The 21,364-nt window shown below is 49.4% G+C and overlaps 1 protein-coding gene across 2 annotated transcripts in view; it reads right to left on the reverse strand.

Annotated features, from left to right (window-relative positions):
* Positions 1 to 5,577: 5,577 nt before the first annotated feature.
* TOX2 (TOX high mobility group box family member 2) overlaps positions 5,578 to 21,364 on the reverse strand; it is a 153,459-nt gene continuing 137,672 nt past the window's right edge. For both annotated transcript variants that reach the window (XM_064391083.1, XM_064391085.1), the window contains exons 6-9: positions 17,428 to 17,508; positions 14,769 to 15,176; positions 13,408 to 13,538; positions 5,578 to 6,780 (exon numbers count right to left, since the gene is read on the reverse strand). In XM_064391083.1, the coding sequence (XP_064247153.1) occupies positions 6,744 to 6,780; positions 13,408 to 13,538; positions 14,769 to 15,176; positions 17,428 to 17,508 (657 nt within the window). In that variant the 3' untranslated portion in view covers positions 5,578 to 6,743. The remainder of the gene's footprint in view (positions 6,781 to 13,407; positions 13,539 to 14,768; positions 15,177 to 17,427; positions 17,509 to 21,364) is intronic.

Raw genomic sequence — 21,364 nt, forward strand, 5'->3', positions numbered from 1 at the left:
CCAAGTGCCCAAGGGGAAGGAGAGAGGCAGTCTGACCCTGGACATTCCTGCTGCATGGAGCCCAAAGGGATGTTGGATGAAGCTGGCTGCAGCTGAGGTGGCCCAGGTGGCTCTCTCCAGCCAGATTTCCCTGCTCCCTTTTGCTCCATCAGATGCAGAGTGCATCCAATGGACCTGCTGCTGCCCATGGGGCTGGAGTGCAGGATTAAATCAGGGATGGAGGGATTAAATCTGGGATTGTTTTGGGTTGGAAATTCAAGATGTGGCTGGGTGTGCATTCTGTCCCCATCAGTCAGAGCTGGGGCAGTTCTCTGCTGTTCATGGGGCAGTTTTCTCCATCTCTCCCACAGCCAATCCTCCCTCCAGGAGATCTCTGCTGTCCATGGCCAGGGAGTGTCCCTGCAGGGCTGATCAAATTCCAGCATCCCATGGGGAGATGCTGCGCCCAGGGCAGGAGCCAAGCATTCCTACCTGGATCCAATCTGAGCCTGGAACAGCACAGCAGCCTTTGCCCCCTGCATTCCCAGAGGAGCAGCTTTCTCCTGCCCTGCATTGCCAGAGGGAGAGCAGGCCCATCTCCAGCAGCCCTGGAGCTGCAGAGGAAAACTGCAGCCTTGTGCAGGATCCCTGCTCCAGCAGAAGCACAGCTGGCACTGCAGGAGGGCTGAGCCCCCATGGGATGGGACTGTGCCACCACCCTGACCCACAGGGGACAGCGCCTCTGCTGACTCTGGCTGTGGTTTGTTTTCTTTTTTTGTACTATTGCATTTGTATTTTTAGTTTTCCTAGTAAAGAACTGTTATTCCTATTCCCATACCTTTGCCTGAGAGCCTCTTAATATCAAAATTACAATAATTCAGAGGAGGGGGTTTACATTTTCCATTTCAGGGAAGGCTCCTGCCTTCCTTCGCAGACACCTATCCTTTCAAACCAGGACAGGGCTGCAGGGAGCCACATCCCCCAGACGTGCCCACAGTGAGCTATGATCAGCCTGTGGGTGATCAGGAGGGAATCCAGAGGGGAATTTCTGGTTTTGCCTGGGAATTTCTCAGAGACCAAGAGGATTTTCAGCTTGGTTTTTGCTAACAGGTGGTATTTTTACATTCCCCCTTTGTCAGGAGCCACGGGAAGGGTTGAGGAGCTGAAGGAACCTGGTTGTGGAATGGCTGCTTGGCTGAAGGGTGTCCTGATGGCAATGTGGACAGGGATGCTCAGCCACGGGACAGGGGGGTGTAAGGGGAGGGTGAAGTCACACCAGACTCCAGAAGACCCTCTAGGACAGATGGATCCGCATTTTCCATCTGCCTTCCCTCCACAAGCAGTAGCTCTGAGGGAGATGGATGGCCCAGGGCACGCATGGCTCTCTTGGCTTTGCACAAGGCACTGACCTTTGGTCTGTATCCCATCTAAAATAAGTGTCATTTTATAGCCATACCCACCTCCCGTGACCAAAAATTCATCTGGGAAGCAATGAAATGTGCATTAATTACACATTGAAGAGCAGTGGAAGTGTTACTCTCTCCCACAGACTCGCAGTGCAAGAGGTTTCATTCATCATAAAACTTTAATGGGATCTCAGGCTGAGGAATTGCATTTTGCCTCCGTGGCTGAGTGCTGGCAGTGACTTCAGGCAGCTGCAGGTCCCCACCTGGCTGGCCTGGAAAGCCATGAGGAGGGAGAGCACTGCAGCATCTCCCAGTCCTTGCTGCTGTCTCTGGGTGAGGCTTCCTGTGTGTGCCCAGATTTTGGTGCCTCGGAGCCACAATGGGAGCATGAACACAGGGAGAAGAGCAAGGCAGGGTGAGGGCAGGAGCCCTGGAGGTGGAGAGGGGCGAGGCTGAGCTCTGCTGAAGGCACTCAGCTGCACAAACACCTGAAACGAGCTCACCAGTCTCATCTGCACAAACACCACCCACTAAGCCCTGCTTCATTTGACCTCTGTCCCCACAATAATAATGTCAGAGCAGCAGAAAGTTCTCCAGTGTGCAGTTGTAATAAAGTAACCCCATTAGGAATAAAATCTCCAGCAATTACCATGCCAGGTGTTATGCTGATTTATCAAATTGCAGTTGAAAGTCAAGAAGAGTTGAGGAGACAGTGATAAAACATCTGATCTCAACTCTGACTCTAAATTACCCTTCTGGCCAGCACAGTATTTCATCCAGAGCAATTGTTATTCCTCTCTTCATCTTCAAAAATCATCATTCAAATTGGGAATGTTGCACTCATTGTGCTTTGCCTGCACACTGTGATGAGCTGCCAAGGGGATGCTGAGTTTTTGGGGCTCGGACTAACAAACCTCCCACTGCAGGGTGGAGCACATGGAGTGAAAGCAAACTGCCTGCGCTTCATACCTGTGAGACACAGGCCCCTTTTGGGCTCTTCAGCGCACAGAAGGATGGCAAAGGTGCCTCATGTCATGTTTGCTTGCTGGGCAGAGCCTTTCCAGCCCTGGGGACAGCAGTGGGCAGAGGGCAGGAGAGGCACAGCTGGTCCTGCTGAGGAGGCTCCCATCCCAGCCCTTGTTCCATGCAGCACAGAGCCCACCTGGAGCACTGGGTGCAGCTCTGGTGCCTGCAGCATAAGGAGGATGTGAAACTGTTTGGGCAATTCCAGAGGAGGCCATGGAGTTGCTGGGGGCACTGGAGCACCTTCCCTGTGGAGACAGGCTGAGAGAGCTGGAGCTGTTCAGCCTGGAGAAGAGAACTTTGTGTGGAGACCTCCCAGCACCTTCCCAGGGTGTGGACAGGCTGCAGGGAAGGGGAGAGCAGCTCTTCCTCAGGAACTGCAGTGACAGGACAAGGGGAATGGGATCAAACTGAAAGAGGGGAAATTTAGATCATATGCTAGGAAGAAATTCCTCCCTGTGAGGGTGCTGAGGCCCTGGCACAGGGTGCCCAGAGCAGCTGTGGCTGCCCCTGGATCCCTGGCAGTGCCCAAGGCCAGGCTGGACAGGGCTTGGAGCACTCTGGGACAGTGGCAGGTGTCCCTGCCATGGCAGGGGTGAAAGGAGATGAGCTTTAAAGTCCCTCCCAGCCCAAGCACAGGTGGCAGTGTGGATGTTCTGGCAGCCCCGCCTTGGTGAGGCTCAGGAGGAGGAGGAGGAGGAGGAGGAGGAGGAGCTGTGCAGCCCGTGCTGGGTCTGACAGCCCCCCTGTGCCTGGCACTGCCAGCCTGAGGGTCCTGGTGCCCAGAGCTCCCAGGGCTACAGCCCGTGTCCTTCACCACGGACTCACTCTGCATCCAGACTCCAGCACCTTTGGGAACAGGGACTCTTGCCAAGGTTCAGGTCTGCCCTGGGTGGGGACCAGGGCCTCACCAAGGCTGGCCAAGGCCCCAGCTCCCAGCACGTGCTGCAGCTGTCAGGGATCTACCTGGGATTTGTCAGATGAAGTCCTTTCCTTTGATCCTTCTCTCAGGATTGCTTGTTAGGGCTGTTTTCCTTTCCATGCCATCACCTCACAGATGTAACAGAGTGTCCTCCCAGCCCTGCTGGGGCATTCGTGGCCCCACAGCTCAGGGTGGTGCCCCAGAAGGATCCACAGGTGGGGAGCAGACCCTCTCCACACACCCTGGCTGTGTCCTCGTGGGGCAGTGGGTTGTTGTGGATATTCCCATTTCTGTGGCAGCCAGGCATGGCACCCACCTGGGGCAGTGCTCAAAGGGCTAACAGCACCAAGAGGCTGCTGCTGAGCTTTGTTAAACCCCTTATTACACCCCACAGCACTGCTAATTATGTGTTCATAAACTCAATTATCCAGGGCTCTCCCTGCTCCTGCCTCTTCCCATCCCTCTCCATCATTAGCCCCAAGTCTGGGAATGCCTGCCTTGGTCCTGCCCCCTGCCCTGCAAACCCTGGCCCCAAAGCTGTTCCAGAGCCTTTTGAGGACCCAGCCAGAGCTCTTTGACCAGAACTGGGAGCTCCACAGCTCATCCTGCCCCAGAGCACCACCCTGCCTTTGGGGCAGCTGGAGAGGAGGGGAAGGGGAGCCAATATCCTTCTTCAAATATGGAAAAAATTACTGCAACAAGGAAAGCAATAAATTCCTCCCTATGTTCAAAAGCAAGGGATTTGCTTTGTAGGGAGAGAGATTTAGGTTATCTGCCTGGAATTTAAAGGTTTTTAAAGGGAGGTTAGGCACACAGGCAGGATTCAGGGAGAGCTCACCCTGCCCTGAGGCTTCTTGAGACCCGGCTACTGAATTTTCCACTGCTGTTGATAACAGACCAAGGGTTCAGAGCAGGGGGAAGCTGCCCCAGCCACACCAGCCCTGCCTGGCCCGGGGCCCCAGGTCCTGACCCTCCGGGGTGGGCTGAACTCCTTTGTTGAACTGGATGTGTCCTTTCAGCACTTGAAGAGGCAGGTGAAAATGGAGAACAGCTAATTGGAAAGGCAGATAGTGACGGAACAAGTGGGAATGGATTTCAACTGAAAGAGAAGAAATTTAGGTTGGATATTGGGAAGGATTTTTTAACTTGTGAGGGTGGGCAGGCCCTGGCACAGGGTGCCCAGAGCAGCTGTGGCTGCCCCTGGATCCCTGGCAGTGTCCAAGGTTAGGCTGGACAGGGCTTGGAGCAGCCTGGGACAGTGGAAGGTGTCCCTGCCCATGGCAGGGGGTGGAATGAGATGGGTTTTCAGTCCCCTTCCAACCCAAACCACTCTGTGACTCTCTGAGCCAGCTGTGATGGTAGATGGCAGGCTCAGCCCTGGAGCAATTCCAGCTCCATGACAATTAGCCAACAGCTGGAATACCATTTAAGCACAGCTGCCATCATGCAAATTTAGAGATTAGTAGGGATTAAAGTGGTTTGGAAAGCCCCACAATTTCTCATTAATGCTCTGGGCTCTCTAATAGCCAACTGCCCTCCATTCCCCAGATGGCTCCACATGGGGATGGGTCACTGTGCCCTCCGTGGTGCCCCAGAGCAGCCACCAGCCCTTGGAGAGAAGCAGAGGCAGAAATGTAGGCAGGTGGCCAGAAAGGTGTCAAAATGTGGTTGTTGCTTTGCACAGGTGCCTCTAAACTGTCAAGCTCACCTTTCAGTGGCTCCCTGCACTGCTGCCCCACGAACCTCCTCAGTGGAGGCCTCAAAGGGCTCCAAACCCACGGCCACAGTGACCCAAAGGGGACAGAGCTGGGCTGCAGGGGGATGGGCATCATGGGTGTCACCTTCCTTCAGAGGGGACAAACCACAGGCACCTGCTGGCACCAAAACCCCCTGTGATGATCCCTTCCAGACCTTCTCCCAGGGCTGGAAATCTCCTCCCTGCGATTTCAGAGTCTCAGGGCCACTGACCTGCCACACACACAAAGAATGAATCTCAAAAGATCTCCCTGGAGGAAATCCTGTCTCCTCGCCGTGGTAACTCCAGGAAGGTTTTTATAATATTCCATTTTCCCTCCTTATTTTAATCATTGTGCATTTATTATGAAATTAATTACTTTGATATTGCAGAGTGAGAAGAGGGTGGGGCAGGTGAGGATGTGGTGGGAGAGAGGGTTGGAAAGCTGAGGAGGACAAGGCAGAGGCCACATTCAGGATGTCCCCCAGAAAAAGGAGAGACTGCTTCAGCTCTACTTTTCATACGTTTTATTATAAAGAAAGGTAAGATAAGCATTGTGAACCGAATGTGCCAGGTGCTGCCAAAGCAGCGCCCTCAAACAAAATAAAAAATTAAAAAAAACCCCAAAAATGCACCTTATGAGAAACTGTAATTATGCTCTCTAATTTTTCATAAATAGACAAAAATCATTGTCAGCAATTTTTTAAATAGATGGACATATGGCCAGAAAAAAATAATAATGCCATACAACATGGATATAAATTGTCCATTTCTTGCTGTACAAATAATAGAAACAAGTTTGGCAGGCTTTTTTTGTTGTTTTTTTATACACATCTCCCTTCTATGTATAACTAAAAAATGTGCTACAATTAATATAAAATGCTTTTACTATAAAGTAAACTACTAATTTCTTTCACAAAAAAATCTTAAAGATGTCTTTAGCACAGCTCTAAAACACTTAGTAAACTACTTACAACTATCCAACAAATTATATTTTCATGATCTCTTTCACATTTGTCCTCTCATAGTTTGCCTTCTGCTCTCTCCCCCACCTACCTAGCAATAGTTTTTATTTATTTTTGTAATTTTTTTTTTCGCCAGACCGTCCAAGGCCTTTGCATTTACAATATTCACACAAACTTCACATTTTCTTGCACAAAGTTTAGTGCTGTTAGCAAGTCAAAAGAGTGCATCCTCCTACTGAGCTGGCCTAATGCTGCAGGACACCAGACCTGGGTTTATGCTGCGTCTAAAAGCAGTTCACTAGGAAAATAGTCCGTAGCTAAGCTGATGGCAAGCAGAAAAACGGTGTCCTTAGTTTAACTTCATTATTTTTTTGTTGGTTTTGCACTTATTTTATTATTTTTATTTGAATTTTCTCTCTTTATTTATTTTTTTGTTCTTTGCGATTTACGAGGTGGGGTATTTATTTTTATTTTTTTTGGGGCGGGGGGGAGGGGGACTTCCACAGAAAGTAGACTTATTTTTTTTTTTTTGTTTAGAGTTCAAAAAGAAAAGGAAAACAAAGAAAACTGCTCTCAGAGCCTGGGAACGAAGCCAGCGCTGAGGCGCGGTGGCAGCCGCCGCGCCCGTCCGACCCGCGCGCCTCCCGCGGGGCTGGAGGATTGACCCCCTCAAGTGTCCTTCGTCTGAGCCTCCTCCCGAAGGGGTGCTGAGCTTAGGTGAGGTAGAGTGCCTTGTCCCTTGGCAGCATGCTGTAAGAGAAAGCAGAGGCAGTGAGACGGCGGGGAAGGGGCTGGCACAGCTGGCACAGCTGGCCCGTGGTTTGTGCCGTGCCGTGGCTTCTAGGGTCATGCTGTTTTGGTTTTTACCTTTTTTCCTTTCATATTGATGCCTTAAGTTTTTAGCTTTTCTGTTTTCCAGATCCTGCATTAGTGTATAACTCTGAACTCCACATAGAGTTTCAGCAAGCTCTCTTCACATTTTGGTCAGACAAAACAATCTTTTTCCAGCTGGGAACCAAGGGCATCATTGCAGCCTCAGGCCCAAAAAGTATAAACAAAAGTGAACTGTGGGGAGCAAACTGGGGAATGTGACTTCATTACCTGAAGCTCTAATTGATAATTAACCCCTGATATGCTGTTAGATCAAATTATATCTGTCTGAAAAACTCGTGACTTTTATCTATTTTGGGTGTAGCCTCTGCCCAAGTGCACCCTTTGTAGGCCTTCAATAAATACCTACTTTATTCCTTTAACTCTGTCTAGTTTCTGTTCTAGGGAGCCACTCCACGGCATCAATGTGTTCTCTGTATTCTTTACACATATATTTGTAACTTGTATTAGTGGCTAGTTTTCCCTGTAGTTTTCCATGCCCTTTCCCTAGGCAGAACGACAAAACATATTCCATAGCCTCTGTCCTGTCTTGGCTCTCCCTGGCAACCAAGGTGGAAAAACAGCTCTTCAGACACATTTTCATCAACAAAGCACCAGACCCATATGAGGGGGATGACTTAGAAGGGGATTGAGCCAGGGTGGGAATTGTGTCACCACTTGTGCTCCTAATTGGTGCTTCTTGTCAATTATGCTAATTCACCAAACTTATAAAACTGCCTGCACCCCCGTGGGGATGAGGTTTTGTGGACATTTTTCCATAACTGCCCCTGAAGGCCTCCAACAAAGACCAGCTTTCCTATCACCTCCTGTACTAATATCATCTGAAAAGTGTGTTTCATTTACAGGTTGAAAAAGGCATCAAGGGCACAAAACACAGGGTGGGCTGCACACAGAGGGACCACAGCAGGATCCTTCAGGTTGGAAAACCCCTCTAAGATCAAGTCGAACCACTCTCCCAGCACAGCCAAACCATGTCCCCAAGTGTCACATATCCATGTGGCTTTTAAAGCCCCCCAGGTATGATATCTCCACTGCTGCCCTGGGCAGCTCTTCAAGTACTTGACCACTTTTTCCCTGCAGAAATTTTGTTCCAAATACCCAATCTAAACCTCCCCTGGTGCAACTTGAGCTGTTTCATCTTGTCCTGTCCCTTGTTACCTGGGAGAAGAGCACAACCCTCACCTGGCTACATCAGGGGGTAACCCTAACTCCAACCCTAAATTTCAGGCTCTAGTTGTAGAGATTGAGAAGGTCCTCCTGAGAGTTGGATGCAATTTTATTTCTTCCTGAATTTCAGCTATAAGGGTTAGAACATCAGTTCCTTCCTGTGGCTTGGTGGGGCTGCAGGGCAGGGCCAGCTCTGGGGGTCCCTGCAGATCCCACCAGCAGGATCTTGGAATGCACTGCCTGGGATCAGCCCCAGGGCCACCATCCCCTGCTTCACCACACCTGAGGCTGAGCCAAGGAGGTTTAGAGAGTTAATTTTGGATCAGATGTGCTCATTCTCACACTACATAAGGAGAGCCCAAAGAGGGAGCCCAGACACTTTTTTTTTGGGACATAAGAGAGAAAGAGAAGTGGCTGAAGTCTCTCTCCCCTGGCTGATGATCTGTGGGGGTTTTGCTCTGAGATTCAGGATTTTCAGTGGGGTTTATCACCTGCACATGCACAATGGAAACATCACCAGCTCCATAAAGACAACTTGGCCTTAAAAAGTGTTAGAAGTTAAAGTCTTGGGAGGTTCTGGTGTAGGTGTGTTTGTGAGTGGAATAATAGAATAATGGGGAAGGGGCAGGCAGCAGGGCAGGGCTGGTGTTGATAGAGCTGTCTTCTGGCAGAGTCAAGAGTCTACCCTCTGCTAATCTCCACATTTTATAATCTGCATTTAAAATGCAGAGTCTTCCCTTCTGCACTCAGAAAAGATTTAATGCCACTGAGCAGCAGCGAGGTATTCCAGTCCTAAAACTTCATTAATTTTACACAGCATGCTACAGAGCATTTCCCAGTTCATTACAAAGTATTACCATAAATAATTGAATCCAAACTAAGTGCAGTTGTGATGGGTTATCTTTGCCTTTTTATAATGTTTGCTCATTTAGCTCCTGATTTGGAAAATTCCCGCCTTTGGAGAGGATCAGTTCATTGTTGAAAGGAATTAGGGAGGTTATAAATGTCTGGATCTAGTGGCTGTACATGGGTTTTTGTGCCTGGACAAGGTGTAAGAGACAGTGCCCCATCTTTTAGCTTAAATGAGAGTGGGAAGAGGGGGGAAAAGTTGCTAAAGGATGACAAAAAGACCCTAATCCATGCCTTAAAACAAGAGGAAGGACATAGAAAGATGAATCCAGTTCAGTGTTACCCCAAAAATACCTAAATGTGAGGAGACAAAGGTAAATCATAGAATGTTTTAGGATGGAAAGGGCACAACCCCTGGAGAAAGTTTTGTGGAGAGATTTGTAATCAGAAGAGAGACTCTGGAGAGATTTGTAATCAGAAAACAAGGCAGAAAAAACAAGGGAGGTGCTTTGAGGAGTTAAGATTGAATTAGGGATTAAGAAAGGTTTGTGATTGTAAACCAAGCTGCACCTCTGGTGGAGATGAGGCAGCTCCCTTGGAGAAAAACACTGTGAAGCAGAGGAATTCAGTGCCTGGGAAAGAGCAAGTGCCAGAATCAGGCTGTCAGGTGAGGAAGACAGGGGACTAGGAAAGGAGTTTGTGACGTGGTGGCAAAAAAGCATTGAAACTGTGTGCTGCAGTCGCTTGTGGGAAGTGATAGTCAAACACCAAGCAGGAGCTGAGAAATGCTCCCCATGTCTCACAATCTAGGACAGCTTGGGCTTCAGCCCAGAAAGAGCCAGGAAAATTGGATGGAAATCAGTAAGCAAAAAGTCATTAAGAATAGGGAGAGCAGGAGGTAAGAATCATTTAAACTCTCTCTCCAGCATGGCTGTGTTATGAATTTGCAGGGCATGAGGGAAGAAGTGTCATTTGATGGCATTTTAACTAGCAAGGATAGGCTGGGAAACAAAAATCCCTACAGCAGTTCCCTTATTAGATAGAGAAGGACAGAGAGAAAGACAACCTTGTCAGTTTTTCAGAAGTTGTCTGGATGACAAACACAAAAGAAAACGAGGCTTGGGAGGTTTTACCCCAGCTAACCCAGTGCCAACAGATGTTGGAAGCTAAAGAAATATCAAGATTAGACATGAAATAAAATTCGTAACCCAACAGGACTGTCTGTGTGCTGGGGAGGTTGGGATGATCCTCTCTTCCAGGAATCTGGGGCTCTGCAGCTGAGAAACATCCCATCAAGGAACAATCCCTTCTCTTTCCAGTCAGGTTTTGCTCCTCACACTGCTGCTTTAATTGCAATTAAGCTGAATGCACTTCTGAGGTTGAAATGGGCCATTACATGGTCCAGAGACTTCCCAAATACACCTAGGGCAGCACTGATGGACCAAACCCACGGAGACAACATCCCTTTATCACTGCTGTGCCAAAGATCTGTTGAGGGTTGGACCCACCCTGCTAATGAAAAGCTGTGGAGGAGCCCAATGACAACTTTGAAGGTTGTGGCATTCACATTCTCTGAAAAATTCCTTCGCCCAGGGTTTTTCTCCTGGGAAGCTGGAAGGCAGCAAGAGAGACTCAGAGAAAAGGAAAACAATTCTTATCTCATTTGCTTCTCCTGTATTGTGCTCATGTGGAATGTGTTTGGGGATTGTTTACTCACAGGTGATTGTTTCATTGGGTTCTGCTGTGAGTTGTTTTCACTCTTTGGCCAATCAGGGCCAAGCTGTGTCAGGACTCTGGAGAGAGTCACCAGTTTTCATTATTATCTTTTTAACCTTCTGTAAGCATCCTTTCTGTATTCTTTAATATAATACAGTACAGTAAAGTAATAAATTAGCCTTCTGATAAGATGGAGTTCTCATCATTCCTCCCTGCCACAGGGTTTGCCTGCATTACAATAGAAGGTCACTTGGAATTTAGTACAAAGTGCAGTGGAGAAAGGAGAAGAGTCAGGGAGATCATGGAATCCTAGAGTGGATTGGATGGGAATGGGCCTTAAAGCTCATCTTGTTCCCAGGGACACATTCCACTGTCCCAGGCTGCTCCAAGCCCTGTCCAACCTGGCTTTGGACACTGCCAGGGATCCAGGGGCAGCCCCAGCTGCTCTGGGCACCCTGTGCCAGGGCCTGCCCACCCTCACAGGGAAGAATTTTTCCCAGTATCCCATCTAACCCTGCCCTGGCAGTGGGAAGCCATTCCTCCTTGCCCCATCATTCCTGGGTGAGGAGATCCAGATCTTCTCTTGTCTTGTCTTGTGAGCAGCCTCGAGGCACAGGGAGCTGCAGCTGCCTGGGACTGCTCTGGGTGATGCAGAGGGGACACTGACACTGCAACTCCCAGGGCAGCAGAAGCAGGAGGTGAGGGCACTGCTGCACACCAGGCTTTACAATAAATGAGAACAATCCAGCTTTGGGCACTGGCTGCCATCAGCTCCTGTGCCTTTAGTCACAGGAGATGGCTCCTTCCTCAGCAGACACTATGACATTTTCAGTGCACTAAGCACTTTCTGCAGGACTGATCTCTATCCATCTGAGCTCCTTGCTATTATCTAATAATTATCTGGAAGTCTCTGCATAATCTGTCTGGTTTTAGAATGACTTTTTTTTTGTTTTCCAGGAAGCTGTGATAAACCCATGAAATTTGATATTTCTGCTGTGACAAAGGCATGAAATGCATGAGCTTTGATCATGAATTGCATGGGCCCTCTGCTTACAGTGTGGCACTCCAGCCAGATGTCACAGAGCCTGTTTTAGCAACACAGAACTCAGTCCCCACTGCTATGGGAACGTTTCACCTGTTTCTGGAATGCCTTGGGCTTTCTGCATGGGACACAGGCAGTGGGATTTGCAGAGGCAATCAAATGTTTTCCCAGCTGATCCCTTAAGAAGTTATGCTTATTTCTAGGGGAGTTCATTCCTGGGATCTGCCCAGACCTCTGGAAATTGGGATCCATGTGCCACAGCCTGCCAAGCACCTCCAGCATTTTGCCCATGACATGTGAAGTGACTTTCACAATCAGGTCCTGGTCATGCTCCTTCTTCCAGGCTGTCTGCAGAGACTTCAGGAAGGAGCATGCAAAGGTCAGACCTATCCATGTCCCTGAGCCCCTGGGGCAGGCAGACAGCAGGGATATTCGAATGGATCAGGCAGTTATTTATTGCTCTGGAAGAAATAAATGTCTGTACACTCTGTGCCCAGCCCAGCAGTTGTGAGTGCTCTGCTGGCACAGACAGGAGCCGTGCTCTGAAAAGCCTGGGAGCTGGTTATTATTCCTGGTGAAAGCACAGTGTTCCAGCACTTGAAGGAAATCAATACTCCAACCATATCCAGCCTCCTTCTCAGCCTCCTTGCACACAGAACCCCAGGAATGTTCTAGAGGGCACAACAGAACCTCCAAACCATCAGAGCTGAGCCAAGAGCAGTGGCTAGGCAGAGGTTCAAAATGGTTTCCACACGTTCCCTGCTCCCAGCTTTAAGACTACCCTGATGTTTTCATTTACTGGGATTTCCAGCAGCATTAGAGGGACCTTCATGCTGGCACATTCATGTCAGAGATTGTAGGGCATAAGGGAAGATGTGTGCAGATGTCAGTAGGGCTTTTCTGCATGGTGCAGGGGGATGGAGCATTGTGTGGCTCTTGGGAGGATTGAGGATTTGTACACCAACCCCAGGAATGGTGAGGGTCCTGCTGGTGAGAGACAATTATGGGAGCTTGTGGCCTCAGTGATAAGAGCAATTGCTTTAGGAACAGAGAACATTGTGTATCACAGAACCACAGAATAGTCTGGGTTGGAAGGGGACATAAAACCCATTCAATCCACCCCCTGCCATGGACAGGGACACTTTCCACTGTCAGGGTGGTCCAAGCCCCGTCCAACCTTGTCCTTGGACACTTCCACAGATCCAAGAGCAGTCACAGCTTCTCTGGGCACCCTGTGCCGGGGCCTCAGCACCCTCACAGGAAAGGAATTCTTCCTCATATATGATCTAAATTTCTTCTCTTTCAGTTTATAGCCATTCCCCCTTGTCCTGTAACTATCTGCCTTTGCAATTAGTTGCTCTCCAACTCTTTAATAAGACTCTCTAAGCACTGGAAGGCCACATTGAGGCCTGGCCTTATGGACGTGGCTGCTTTCAGACCTCCAGGAAAAGAAATGTGTCTAACCCTCCCATGGAATGGAAATAAATAAAAAAAGGGGGAGGAAAAAAAAGACAACTTTTCATGTCCAATGAAGAATTTTTCCATGATTTTTAAGCTACCTGCTTCCATAGCATCACTTCAGTGAGCCTACAGAGATGAGGGGGCCTTGAGCTTCCCTGAGCACACCTGGCCATACATTTCAGGGCAGGCAGTGAGTGCTGGGCACTGTCACAGCCCATGTGCACTAGCAGTGAGCTGCTTTGTCTACTGGCCTGCAGTGGTTGACCCCACACTCCCTGCTGGGGTAGTCGTTGTCCCACTCAGTGCTTCCTGGGGGGTTTGATGCACCAGGAGAACGGGGTCCAACACTGTTCTGAAACTCAGACGAAATGTGGGAGAAGTCCTGCAGGGTGGAGAGGAAAAGGAGGGTTACAGGGGCATACAAAGCAGGAGAACTGCAGATTTAATGATAGTGCATAATCACATTTACAGGCATTGTCCCCAAAACCTGTCAGTTCAGAGCACAGGAGGAGCCCCAGGGACAGAGGGAGGTCCAAGGCCAGGCATGGTGTCAATGCAGCAGCACATCTGACATCCCTTTTCCCTGCTCTTTTTGTCAGGACCCCCTTCCTCGGGGCTGGCAATGGCTGTGGAGGGCACACAGCCACAAAAGCCTTTGGGTTTTTTGTAGTCTGGTCACCAAAGCAGTGTCCAGTGTCTCCCAACTCCTGTGCAGTGCTGAGTTCCCCACCCCAGTGCTCAGGAACAAGGGACAGCCACACAAGCAACACTGTCCCCATGAGCTGCCACCACTGCAACTCTGCAAGGACACTGAGGGGCTGCTCCAGCTGAAAGCTGATCAGTTTTCCCCATTTTTGGGGTGGGTTTAATTAAATTTATATCCATTAGGCAATGTATATAAACAAGATTCATGATAGTTACCTGGCAAAGAACATGATTCTTTCCAAAATATCCAAATTAGGGCAATGGGGGAGGGTATTTTTTTATTTTTATATTTTGTTCACAAACCATGTGGAATGAAGTTTCACAAAATGCTGCCCTCAGCAACAGCTCCTACCCCAATGAGTGAGTGTGAGGTTCCCCTGTAATGCTCTCACCAAATTACAGAAGCCACTTTGGCTGTGCAGAGCTAAAGCCCAACCCCTGTGCTGGAGAAGTCAGGATCATTCAGGTTGCAAAGACCTCCAAGATCATCGAGTGCAGCCATCAACCCAGCACTGCCACCCCACCACTAAACCCTGTCCCCAAGTGCCACATCCACACGTTTTTTGAATGCTGCCAGGAATGGTGATTCCATCATTTCTCTGGGCAGCTGTTCCACTGCCTGATAACCCTTTCAACAGACATTTTGTTTAATTTTCAATCTACGCGTTGATTGGCACATTGATAAGGCACAACTCGAGGCCATTTCTTCTTGTGCTGTCCCTCTTCCCTGCGAGCACAGCCTGACCCCCCGGCTGTCCCCTCCTGTCAGGAGCTGTGCAGAGCCACAAGGTCCCTCCTGAGCCTCTTTTCTCCAGGCTGAGCCCCTTCCCAGCTCCCTCAGCCCCTCGTGGTGCTCATTCCCTCCCTTGGTGACAGCAGCCCAGCCCAGCCCAGCCCCAGCACTGACCTGCTGGCCGGGAGGCGAGGCGTTCATGGGGGGCTGTACCTGTAGTGCCATGGGGGGGGACAGGAGGGGCTGCTGGGGGACCTGCTGCATGCTGAGGGGCTGGGGCAGCAGCGAGCTCTGCGGGTGGTGCAAGGACAGCTGCTGGTGGAGCGGGGGGCTGATCTGGAAGGAGGGCGGCGGGGAGGCACTGATGCTGGGCAGCAGGGGCTTGGAGGGCAGGGTCCGGGACAGCCCCGCGTGGGGGTGGCCACGGTAGCTCTGCAGGTCCGACGGGGACAGGAAGGAGCCCAGGCCGGGGTAGGGAGAGGACGCCTGCGGAGGCATGGGGTACATGGGCTGCTTGGGGGGGATCATCTTGGAAGGGGGGTTGCTCTGGGTGCTCTTCGTCTCCCCCTGGTCGGCAGAGCTCTGTGGGGAAAGAGAGTGGGAGGTGGTGAGGAAGGGAAAGAGGAAACATCAATATGCATCCCGAGATATCCATCAGTGCAGGTGAGCTCCCCATGGATCCTGCTTCTCTCCCACCTGCCCCATGAACTGCCTGCCCTGCAGCAGCTGGGTGCCCACAGCCTGGGTGCAGCATCCATAGCTGGAAAACTAAAGCCCAGCAACTCAACTGTGCCTTTGGCAGAGCCTGGAGCAGCAGGGGGAATGAACCTGATGCCTCAGGTTTTAGTTTTTATATTTTTCACATTCTGTGCTGCTTTAGTGTGTAAGTCTGAACTTCATATGAGGGGATGGTGAACTCTCTGCACAGAGCAGGGAGACAAAACAATTCCTGCTCTAGCTGGGGACCAAGGACAAATGATCCAAACCTCAGCCCAAGAGCACAAACAACGTGGGCTGAAGAGAGAAAAACAAGCAGGATGGGACTGCATGGGCCGGGGCTGTAACTGGACAATGAACTCCAATCTGCAAATGGAGCAGAACTGATCACAGTGACAGACCCCGTGAGCGCTCGTGCATTTTGGGACCATTTTGGTTCATCTTGGGCCAGCCCTGGCTGGGCTCTTATGCTGCCCAAGGTGGATCCATTGAGGAGATCCTTTTAATCAATCCCTGCTTTATTCTTTAGCTCTGTCCAGTCTCTGTTCTAGGTCAGCCTTCACAAGGTATCAAACCATTGCAGAGGCAAACTGCCCACCAGCAGCTCACTGCTGTGGGTGGCTGACAAACCCCTCCTGCTTCCAGTAGAGTACAAATGGGTCTATAAACCCTCTGCTTTCCCCATCCTGTGCATCCCAGCAGCCCTGGTGGGTCTATAATGCATGGGACAGTCATGGCATCATTTTGGCAGGAAGAAGAGAAGGACAAAGGGAAATTTTCTGGGTTGGACAATGAGGGTTTTGTCCTGTGATGGGCCCTGTGATGATAGTCCTGATCCTTTCTCACCCAGAAGTCAGGACCACACTGTGCTGCTTTGCTCAAAACAAAGTTTTGCAGAAGAGCAATTGGAGAAATTGTGAAAAAACCAAAGCTATAGAGCACGTCTCCATGACTTCCATGCCTTCCATGACTCCTGGCCCACACTGCTGAGAGACACGTTCAAGACAGGACCCTCAGAGGCTTCCAGAGGAACCAAAACAAGAGTTTTAAATCCTCATGTCCTTCCCATCCCCTTTTTCTGTCCTTGCTGCTGTTCTGTTGAGAAGTTGGCAGCTCCTGCTCTGCAGAGGGGCTCTGAGCCTTTCCAGCTCACCATCCTGCATGTGAGGGGTGGTTTGGGAGATCACTTTATTTCCCAAGGCAGCTGAATGTGATGATTAGGCTCTGAGGATGTGGTGTAGTACCCACACACTACCCAAGGGCAGCCTTACCCCTGAGCCAGGAAGATTTTGATTTCCACAGGAGCCCCCCAAAATCCCAGGCAGCGAATGCTGTGTCCCCTCCCTGGAGGAGTGGAGGAGGGCAAGCTGTGAGGTCCCTTGGGATGGCCATCCACATTTAGGAGACTGGGCCCAGCATTGCTCCCCAGGGTGGTCTTGCAGCACTGGGAGCTCCTGTCTGAGCCTGAAATGCCCTGAAATTTCACTGTTAGGCACTGGAATGGGCTCTGTGGGGTTGGCCTGGCTGCAGTGTGGTAAGCACCCAAATTCCCACATCTCATCAACCCATAATTATGCGGTTTATAAACTCCATGAAACTCCCTAAAACCTCCCTAAAACTCTCTAAAAATCTGGTCTAGGCTGAGCATGCACAGGAGAAGCAACACCTGGGGTCCTGAGCAGGTGGGGCAGCTCACGTGCATGGATCAGGGTGCAGCAGGGTGCTGGTACCAGTGAGCCCAGTGCTGGGTGTCACCTTCCCTGGGCCAGCCCCTGGTGCCACCTTGTCCTCCTGACCCCTTTGCTGCACTCACACCCCAAAAGCAGGCAAGGAACAGTGGGGACAGGCAGCAGGGACCCCTTCACCCCACACAGGGACACTGATGAAACCCCCCTGCTGCTGAACCCATCCAAAGTGGGGTCTCACTGCAGGGCTCTAAAGGAGATGACAGCCCAGCTCCTGCCCTAACCGTGCCACAGAGCCCCTCTTTCAGCCCCTTGGAAAGGTGCTAATGCTGGTAGCAGCTCTGCTATCACAATTACACAGCATTTCTGATAAATGTGCTCCCCTCTGGAGGCTCCTGTGAGCTGTAACCTGTGTGTGAGCATGGCTGTACCTTGGAGACGAGACTGGCCCGGTACGCAGCCAGGGCTTTCAGGTACTCCTTCTTGGCAGCTTCTGTTTTCCTCTTGTATGCCTGAAAGGACCAAAGGATGGAAAATCATTAGTAGAGGGAACAGGGGGCTGCTGGGCTCGGCTGCACCCCACCTGCACAGTGGGAACCCCTTTCAGTGGGGCTGCGTGCATGAAAAACTCAATTCTGCTGCAGGGGAATTTACACCAAACCAAGAAAATGAAGCCCCTGGATTGGACCATGCTGGGAGTTTTGATCTGATCCCGTGCTGGGACCTCTGGTCAGAGTGGTCTGTGTGTTTAGACAGGTATTTGTAAGAGATACAGTCTGATTTTATAAGGTGAACACAATGAAATCCCTTCCCAACAGGAAGCAGAGTAAAGAGTGATCCAGGCTCTTGGAAGAGCAAGACAAAAGCCCAAATCCTCAAATACAGGACTATCTTTAAAGTCCCTTCCAACTCAATCCATTCTATGATGCTGTCATGATGGCCAGCTTAAAAATATGTGAGACAGTCAGAATTCCTAAATGATCCATTTTTTATCTTGGTTTTCCCAATATTTATCCTTTAGAGGTCAAAACCCCAGCTCTTCCCTGCAGTCTGTACAGCTGGAACTGCTCTCTGATCTTATGAAACCTGGGATTTTTGCCTCATGTTATGACTTGGTGAGCTGGAGCTTGCAGCAAGTACCAGGAGAGTTCACTTCCCTAAGACAAAAATAAAAGATTTGGAAGAGTGAATTATGGTTTATTTTTCCATTTTTCCCCATAATGAGAGATGCCTCGTGATCATGTCAGTGCTGGTCCCCTTCCTGCCTGGATCCTGGCTCTCCACAGGAGGTGAAGACCTTCAATAAATAATGGTGAGATCCATCCTGTCCCTAGCAGTGAGTCCCCGTGGGATTACACAGAGGAGTATTTTAAAACTGAATAAATATTTCAGGATAAAGGCAGAAACTCCCAGGGAAAATACCCACCAACCCCCTTCTCCACTGGAAACCCAAAGCCTTCCTCAAGTGATGCATTGAAAGTTGATTTCAATTAGAACAGATTTGCATGTATTTAATTCAGCTTTTAAACCAACAACAGCTTTCAGCAGCTGAAGTGCTGAAGCCTGGGGGGCACATTCTCTGTCCAGGATGATTTGGGTTGGATATTGGGAACAATTTCTTCATGGAAAGGGTTGCCCAGGGAAGTGGTGGAGCCACCATTCCTGGAGGTGAATTAAAGACCTGTGGGGGTGGCACCTGGGGACGTGGCAGTGCTGGGCTGACAGTTGGACAGGATGATCCTGAAGGTATTTTCCAACCAAAACAATCCCAAAATTCTATGATTTAGCTTATTTCCCCTGCAAATTCCCATGGCTGTGGCAGACTCCCTCCCAACAGTGACCTCTGAAGGGAGAGTAACCTTCCAGCAGTTGAACTGAATGTGAGTTTAAAATCAGTACAGATAAATTCTATTAAAAATGGATTGAAAGCCTTATTTTCATTGCTAAATCACAGCGAGTCCTGTAATGAAACGTTTTGACTCGAGACACTGGAGGTCTCAGACGGCAATTTTCTGAAATGGAGCATTTCTCTACGTTTGTCTTTGGCTTTATGGCATTCAGGAAATATTACATTTGCTCCATTCAGAACAAAATTACTTTTCAAAATGTCAGCCTGAAGAAGAGTTTGCCTGTGAAAAGTAACTATTTCTTCAAACAGTATCAGTTCCCTTAATAAAAGCTATTACCTTTCTCTACAATCTCCACATCTTTTATTATGGAATCAAAGAGTGGTTTGGGTTGGAAGGGACCTTAAAGCTCCTCCAGTTCCATCCCCCTGCCATGGGCAGGGACACCTTCCACTGGAACAGGTTTGTGCCCATCACAGCACCACAGAATTTACTGTGTTCAGCAGCAGAGCTGGTGGATGCTCTTAAATGTGGTACCTGATGCCCTCACAGCAATGAAATACAAATTCCTATATCTCAGTGTTTAAGAGTGGCCACAGCTGGATGCTGCTCTATGGAGAACATTTTAAATTATTTTTCCTCTATAACAGCAAAATACAAGAGTGGGGTTTTTTTTTTGTTCCCCCCCCACCTCATTGGTATGGTGGTTAAACAAAGTATTCAGAGCTATGCAGAGATAAATTCAATTATTAGCAAGACTTGCCTGGAGCAAACCCTGCAATTTCTGGACAGTGAGAGGACAGGTGAATGAGACTTCCTAAAACTAAATGCAAATAAATAAATAACCAATAAAGTCTGTGCCTATCTTCATCTCCATCACTTGCTTTTCCTGCTAAACTCTTTTTTTTCTGCCACTCTTCATCTGTTCTTGTCTCTTTTAGAGCTCTCGTGTTGGGATGTGCTGCTGGGTGGGGTCTGGTGCAGGATTGGGCAGGGGCAGCCAGTGCTTTATTCTGCTGAAGGGAGAGGGGATTGCTCAGGAGGAGCCTCTGGGCTCCCTGGGCCAGGGCTGCCAAGAAGGGCAGTGGGGTGAGCTCAGGGATTGTGCTCTCTGATGTTTCTCTGGTAAACTGGAAGTTCTGGAAGATTCCCAGTGGATTATCTGGGTTTTAATCATAGAATCCCAGAATGGTTTGGGTTGAAGGCACCATTTTGATCCCCCCCCTGCCCTGGGCAGGGACACCTTCCACCATCCCTGGGTGCTCCAAGCCCTGTCCAGCCTGGCCTTGGGCACTGCCAGGGATCCAGGGGCAGCCACAGCTGCTCTGGGCACCCTGTGCCACCACCCTCATTGTAAGGAACCATTCCCAAGGGTCTCCTGTTGGGAATTTTGCAGTCCTGCCCTGCACTCACACAGGGCTCCATCAGGGACACTGACCTGCCTGTCCCCAGGGAATCACCACGCTGACGTGGGATCTGAACAAAGCTCCTCACAAATCCTCTGTGTAAAGGCAGCTCTAGTGCAACATTTATAACCTTTAAAATTTTAATTTAAACATTGACAAAACCATGTTACTTTCTAATTAAATCCCATTTTCTCCCAGGGATTTTAATTTTGAAGTAATTTATCAGATTTAAGGATCCTCAAAACATTTTGCATGTTTTTCTTCCTAACCTGCCATGCCCACTGATTTATTTTCCTTATTCATTAGCAGGAGGATTCATTAGTCATTAAGTGAGTGGGTGGTTGGGGGGGGGGGGTAGGAAATAAAAACGGTTAGTGATTATGAAAACAAAAAAATCAGAGCTGTAAGAAGCATATGTCGGGATCGTAATCCTGACACCTCTGTGTCTCAGCAAAGCAGCCAGTAATTGTACCATAATGAAATGTTCTTGTTTGATAACAAGTTAATTAGAGAAGACAATTATTGCAAACCCCGCTGACGCCCACGAGCGGCTCCGTGTCACGCAGGCACTGAGTGACAGCCAGAGCTGTTCTCCGTAACCTCTGCATCCCAGCCCTCAGGAATCCTGCTTCCCAAGCCTGGGAATGAGGGGAACAGCTCAAACTGTCCTCCAAAAAATCAAGCAGTGCACTGCCCCCAAGTTGGAGGGTCTCTGCTGCAATCCCAGGTGGAGTTTGGGGCGTTTTGCTTCATAGAAAATGTAGAACATCAGGAAAGGAGAGATGGGAAGTGCAGGAAAGGCGTCCAGGAGGAAAGCTGGGGGGGAAGACCAAGAGGAGCCACCACAATGTAGCAAAGGAGGCACGGGGTGATCCTTTGCATGTAGGAAAAGAGGCAAAATAGGCTTAAATTGCACCAAGGGAAATGTTGGCTAAGCACTGGGAAGCCTTGGGAGCAGTAAGGATAATTAAGCACGGGAAGACATTGCCTGGGGAGATGTGTAATCTCCACCACTGAGGGTTTAAGAACAGATTAGGAACACATCCATCAGGAATGGTTTAAGTAGAGATGATCCTGACTTCAGGCATCAGTATGGTCTGGTTGACCTCTTAAGT

The sequence above is a fragment of the Passer domesticus genome, chromosome 16 (genome assembly GCF_036417665.1).
Source record: "Passer domesticus isolate bPasDom1 chromosome 16, bPasDom1.hap1, whole genome shotgun sequence".
NCBI classification, from domain to species: Eukaryota; Metazoa; Chordata; class Aves; order Passeriformes; family Passeridae; genus Passer; species Passer domesticus.